At 30.5% G+C, this 6,973-nt stretch overlaps 1 protein-coding gene across 1 annotated transcript in view; it reads right to left on the minus strand.

Annotated features, from left to right (window-relative positions):
- Window positions 1-2,090: 2,090 nt before the first annotated feature.
- The window catches only part of CHD1 (chromodomain helicase DNA binding protein 1), a 95,252-nt gene continuing 90,369 nt past the window's right edge, over window positions 2,091-6,973 (minus strand). Inside the window, exons 22-25 of the mRNA XM_012638799.1 lie at window positions 5,994-6,224; window positions 5,194-5,245; window positions 4,421-4,631; window positions 2,091-3,080 (exon numbers count right to left, since the gene is read on the minus strand). Of these exons, the coding sequence (XP_012494253.1) occupies window positions 2,735-3,080; window positions 4,421-4,631; window positions 5,194-5,245; window positions 5,994-6,224 (840 nt within the window). The 3' untranslated portion in view covers window positions 2,091-2,734. The remainder of the gene's footprint in view (window positions 3,081-4,420; window positions 4,632-5,193; window positions 5,246-5,993; window positions 6,225-6,973) is intronic.

Genomic DNA, 6,973 nt, shown 5'->3' on the forward strand with positions numbered 1-6,973 from the left:
TTAAAAACAAAATCCCTTATGTAAAGATTAGTTGCTTTTCCAAACCCCCATTCCTTTTTAAAGCTGTTGTATTTATAAAGTTATGAGTTATTTATGGTCTAAAAATCATTTTCTAGTCAGAAACATAGTAACGTGATACAGAGATAAAAATCATATCATTTACCCTTAGTGCATAGTCTTGATAACTCATGAAAATGAACGATAATCTGTCTTAAATCAGCACATAACCTACTCAACCCTTTCATTATATAACTACAAAGATTACAAAAAGAAATTATCGTATATGTAATCTACATTACATAAAATTGTAAAGGTTCTCACTTTATTAAGCCACTCATTCTGAAATTAATGAACGAAAAAATATTCCAGTTTTCCAGTCTGAAAACTAATTGATAACATACCCTAAACAAAGACTATTTCCTTTATAAGCAAACAGGCCATTGCTTTTAGTTAAGAATCATTTATTGGATATTATTAAAGTGGAGGGTTAATTGGTACAGTACTATGCATAATCTCTCATCCTTGAAAAATTAAACATAACTGGATAAAAGTAGCAAAGTAGAATGAGTATGTAAAAGACAAAAAATAAGCATATTTTATAGAGAATGTTCCCTGTTGTATCTATGTACTGATGTCCTTCTCCATTGTGTCTTAAAAATTTTGTGGCTTATTCCTTTTCTACATAATTGCTGACTTCTTACAAATAATGAACATACTTTCTGTCAATTAATAAATGTTACACAGTTTTAGATTTTTCATTCAACTCAGCTAGTTGACTGAAATGTTCAACTAAATGTAGCACTGTTAAAAATGTTAGAGCCCATTCCCATGTGTCAAAAATGTAATATCGTTCTATGAAATTTACACAATAAGATATAATGCAAATGTCCCAGCTACAAAGTGATGAATTTAAAAATGTCAGTTCTGATCCATTTACTGTGTTAATATTATGATTTTATCTCATACACCAGGATTCTTCAGGGTAACTGTATCTAAAGGAGAAATTACTGCTTTAAAGAAAAAAAAAAAGAAAAGCTTTATTTTGTACACATAGTATATATTTTAGACCTAACTGGATAAAAGGAAAATATTAAAAAAAATACATCTACAAATTTCTATAGATTGCTCCCAATGCTAATCAACAGGGACATGTATAGGAATATTATAGCAATACATCCATATATTTGTCAAAGTTAAGATTCAAATTTGTTATATCACAGCATACTTCCAAGTATGTATGCCACATGATTTAAAAATTCCCACCGCATATAACAAAATAAAAATCTGTGAATAAATATAAGGCATCCTAAAAGAATATCTACAGGAAGGCAAGAGTCTGACAAAAATTTCTATGACCTAAATTTTATTTTATAGAAAGATTCATATAGTCTTCAAAATAGATTTAGTTGCAGTGCTACAAATTACCAATATTCAACTGCTTACCAAAATATCCTTTTTCTGGGAGCCATATGTTACTTAAAAAAAAAAAAAAAAAGTTAAGTGCTTGAGGGAATAAGAATGCAGCAGAAAATTACAGGAGCCCACGTCCTTTTTCTTAAATTTAATTTGTCATATATAAGGTTTTTATATACAATCAGTGTGCATTGTAACAGTTTATATTAAAAGTCAATCAAGTTTATCTAAAATGTTAACCTGGCTGCATAGCACATTTGACATTATTGCCCATATGAAAAGGGAAAACAAATGGATTTACAATAACTTTTGGCTGTTTTGGATTCTGAAAGTGTTCATACACCTACCCTTTTAAACCAAATGCATCTGAAAAATGTTTCCAGAGCATGCAGTTTAGATTTTACATATTATCTCATCATTTAAAAAAACTACAAACACAATATTGACTAAAAAAAGAAAAAAAGGGGAAGAAATAACATGTATCTAATAAAATAGTCGATATAAAAAGAGGACTAATGGAATTAAGTGGCCCCTTTCCCCATTTTTACATTCTAAACAATGATTCCATCAAGACAAATCATTAAAAAGTGTTATTACACTGATTTTTTTTTTTAATAAGAATGCCTGAGTTGGTAGGGAAAGGAACAGTCAAAAAAAGCCTGAGAAGGGGAAGGAAGTAAGGAAAGTTCATTTAATCCATTTACAATAATTTACAGCCATTTTTTTCTTTTGTAAAAAGGCATAATAATAGATCACAAACAGGAAATTCCTGGCTATTTTACAGATATAAGTACAGAATTTAAATATTCAAGCTTGTGATGAAAAGCGGCAAGGTGGTCGCAGTGTACAATGTAAACAAGTAGCTTTGGAAAGTGAACAAAGTCCTTGAGTGTTTTTCTTTATTAAGAAAGAACTCTCTTTCATTCCTTCCTGAAACATGATCACAGGTCAGAGTAAAGTTCATATATAAACATAATTTAAATGGAGGTCAGTCTAAAATTACTGACTTAAAAAACAGTTTTATCCAGCCTATATGGGAGGGCAGTGTTGAGGTCCCTGTAATAGTAAACATTTTCCATTTCTTTAAAAAAGAAAAAAAAAAAGTACTACAATATTTGTAGCACAGTGCAGCATAATCCTTAAATATAAAAATATTTTCTCTTCTGTTGGGATAATAGACCTTGCATCCTGGAAAGAAGTAACAATACTGCTACTGATAGAAGATCTGTTTATATCTTTCAAGTCATGTAAGGCAATTACTGTGTTGGTTTATGATATATGGCTAAAAGAAAAGTCCAGAAAGACAAAGTATCAGTTTTTGTTATGTTTTCCGACTACTCCAGGTATGCTCAGGTGTACTTTTGTGTTCAACTGAATGTTCAAATGGAGATCTGGAGCCATAAGGAGACCTCTGATCTAGTGGTGACCTAGGGCCACTACTGGAAGCTCTGTGGTCCATTTGCCAATCTGAGTGATACCTATAATCCCTGGAAGATTTATGGTGTGTATATTCAGAGCTTGACCGGTGGTCTGAATGCAACCGATGATCTGAATGAGAACGATGATCAGAATGAGATCTATCTTTTAAACTTCCTTCCAAATTTGACCTGTGGTCTCTACTCCTGTGATCATCCAGTTTTCTGTGTTTTTCTCTGTCACTGTAATATCTAATATAAGAGAAATTGGGAATTTTAGTTAAATTAATAATGCAAACTAAAATATTACTAAATAAAATCTTATTAAAAAGTAAAACAAAAAAAGTACTTTAAAACATACTTTTAATTGTATACAACTCCAGTGTTTCATTACAAAACTTCCTAAATTAACTTAAAAATCACTGGGAATATTTCTTTGGAAAAACTATTCGATTCATAAACTAAAGTGAACCATACACAGTGCATCTCAGATAACACCTAATTTCAAATGCCTATTTTAGAGAATTAGTTTTTTATTTTATGCATCATTTGTATTAATGCATCTTAATTGTCTGGAAGTTGAAATTAAGATAATTACAGCTACCCAAAATACCCTTGTAATTAGAGCCTTTTACAAACTTCTGAAGAGGAAAAAAATAAAAAATGCTAGAACACAGACTATGAAATAATCTGTAAAGGAAAATTTTCATTGGTGGGCAATGTCTATTAAAAGCTTCCTCAAGTTGGACTAGTTATATATAATAAGGCTTGACACATAAATAATTATTAAGACGTTTACTCCACACATAAATGTGGCAGTTTGTTAAAAAATAAATAAATGTGGCAATTTAATGAGAAGTGAGCTCTAAAATGTTTGCCTTTTCCAATACAATACAACTGAACATAATGTGTTTTTTGTTAACTAAAGGTCCTTACTACAAACAACATAAATTATACTCTTAAGTCTGTGAAATTATAAAAAATACTCCTTTATCAATAAAGGAATAAAAAGTATTCTGCTGTTGTTACTACATTTAGGCTGCCTACTGTTTAAAGGCTTCAAAAAACAACAATAAACAAGAAAACTTTCTGGTTTCAAGACTACCCCAGACTGCTGAGATTACATTTAACCTCAGTGAGGTGTGCTCATATAAATTACTTTTCCCCCTCATTCTTTAAAATATGGAATGCAAAATTTCACCAACCAAATTTGAACAATTATTCTATAAAGCTTTTATTTTACTTCTTTATAATATTTTGAAGAGTATTTGAATTGAACAGTCTCTAAAATCAACAAAAATCAATTCTACAACTTATAATTATAGAATTCCTTCCACCAAATTTCTTATTGCATATTTTGATCTTAATTTTATAATTCAAAAACCATTTATTTTATAGATAAATTTTGTTCTTAACATTAACAAAGAGTACTATATATTAATATCAAATTTTCTTGATTATACACCAACACATTCATTTCACAAGCCTTGTTTTGAGTGAAGATTGAATTGGCTGACAGGTCTAATAGAGCAAACATAATCAAGAGGAGAAAGATGTACAAACAAAATTTTTAAAGTGACTATCAAGTTTACCTGCTGTCTTGCTTGTGGTGATCCCAATCACGATGATCTTTACCATTACTAAAAGAAGAATAGGGTCGTTTCCTGGAATCACTCTTTTTATAAGAATCTCCCTGATGTCGGTCTTTATGATGATCATGGTACTGAGATAAGTGTCTATCAGAGGAATAACTATCCCTGCTGCTATCATCATGATTTGTATTCTCTTTTAATCTTTCCACATCTGTTAAATTAAAAAGAAGTCCAACTTTTGTTAATGACTTTCAAAAAACTATGTGGCAAAACTAACTTTGCTGCTAGATAACAAAAACTCATGTTTCAACTGCTAAAACAAAATCAGCTCCCAAATACAGGCAGGTGGTCTATAAAATCAGTGCTAAGGTTTAAAAAGGGTCATTTGATTCTGAAATGTGAAAAATCAGAACTGAAAAATATGGAGCCCAATCCCTTCTCAGAAGACTATACTTTTGTCACTCTTATAGAAAGAATGATATTCCAAATGACATAAGAATATACGTTCATTCTAACAATTATTCTATAATTTCTAGAAACTGGCCAAAGGTTGATTAATGGAAAGGAATAACAATAAGCTAAAATGGATTACTGCTTGAGAGAATAGATTTTATAAAATAATGCAAGTATGCTTTAGAATTACAGTATTTTCTCAACATAAAGGTATTTAACTCAAAAATCCTTTTTATAATTTGGATTATCTACAACAAAACCAAAAAATGGAAAATCATTTTTGAATTTACTTTCCAAAACAATTAGTAAGATTTACTTACCTGCATTTCTAATCACATGAGCATTCAAGTTGCTGTTCTGATCACTGTTTTGCTAGAATGAATGCACACATGTAAGAATCTTTTAACATGACTTCAAATACTCTTACAAAACAAGGGGTTAGAGGAATCCTTAAAAGGAAAATCCTGATCTGAATAGTCTTCCAATAAGAATGTACATATATATCCCGATTTCACATTTTTCCACTGATGTTCTTTTTCTGCTCCAGGATCCAATTTGGAACCCCACATTACACTTTGTTGTCATGTCTTTTTCTGTGACAGCCCCTTAGTCTTATATTTTGTAATCTTAGTGCCTTTGAAGATTACCAGTTATTTTATAGAATATCCCTCAATTAGGGTTTATTTAGTATTTTTCTCATATTAGATTGAGGTAATGCATTTTTAGCAACAATTCCACAGAAGTGATGTGTCTTTCTCAGTACACTGTATCAGAGGGTTCATGATGTTGATATATCTTACTACTAGTGACATTAACCTTATCAATTACTTAAGGTGGTGTCAGGCAAGTTTCTCCTCTATAAAGCTATTGTTTACCCTTTGTTAATAAATATCTTAACAAAGATGTTAAACATCTTGGAGATTTTTTAGACTGTACCAATATCCTGTTTTCTTGCCCACTAATTTTAGTTTCTTTCTGTGGATCTTTCCTGCAACAGTTATTACTATAGTAGTCTAACGGTGGATTTCCATTTCCCTCATTCCTTCCTTTATTAATGGAATTCTTTTGTAAGAAAGACTGTCTCATGATTAAGGGGAAAAAATATGATGCACTAATTTACCTGAGATTCCTGCCGTTTTTTAATAGCATGCTTATATAATTTATGTAATTTTCTTGCATCAAACTCAGTAAACTTAGATACAAAAATCCACAGGTTTCTAGAAGAAAAAAATGGCAAATTAGTTTGGAGAATATTTAGCTTTTTCATGAAACCTCTCTCCTCTCCATACAGAAACACACAAATATGGCCCTCTCTGGAACAAAGTCTAAGAAGATTCATTCTCATATGTATTCGTTAAAACTTCGTATGTGAGTAAGACGCTAATGAAAAAACATTAAATTTTACTTCTCTTTCAAATGCCTTCATTTTATAATCTTTGTAGTGAAAAGTAGTAATCAATCCTAATTTGAAATGCACCAAGGAGATGTAAAGTAACATACCAGGAAGGAACTCACAGCTTCATATTGTGATACAGATCATGCATATGAGGAAACAGTACGTTAGTCTGAGTAGAAATGGCATCAGATAATATGGATTAAGCTTGTAAAGAACTGTCCTAAATAATACATTAAAAATTATCATTTTATAATGGTAATATAATGGTCCCAAGAGTCACATGACCAGACACTATAAACCAGGTATAGCATGGTACCTTTATTCCCATCTCAAGATATGAATTAGTAATTATTCATATTAATAGATTATGTTGCTTATTTCACAATGTATATCAAATCAAATTGTACACCTTAAATATATCCAATTTTTAATTGTCAAATATACCTCAAACAAACAAAAACAATACTATGTTAGGGTAGTAAGTCCCCAGAAGACACAAATATACTGACTACAGGTATGATATTTACCTTGAAATAAATTTTAAAAGTAAACTTAGCAAGAAAAAAAATTGAATGACACCTGACTGAAATCCACAGAACTGAGAAAATTCATCTAGCCTTTATATGAATTTACAGACTATCTCTAACATATCTACATTCTACAGTTAACTCACAAAAGCATAAGGTAGGAAGTTAATAAACTGC

Source organism: Propithecus coquereli, unplaced genomic scaffold (genome assembly GCF_000956105.1).
Source record: "Propithecus coquereli isolate 6110/MARCELLA unplaced genomic scaffold, Pcoq_1.0 Scaffold135, whole genome shotgun sequence".
In the NCBI taxonomy this organism is placed as follows: domain Eukaryota; kingdom Metazoa; phylum Chordata; class Mammalia; order Primates; family Indriidae; genus Propithecus; species Propithecus coquereli.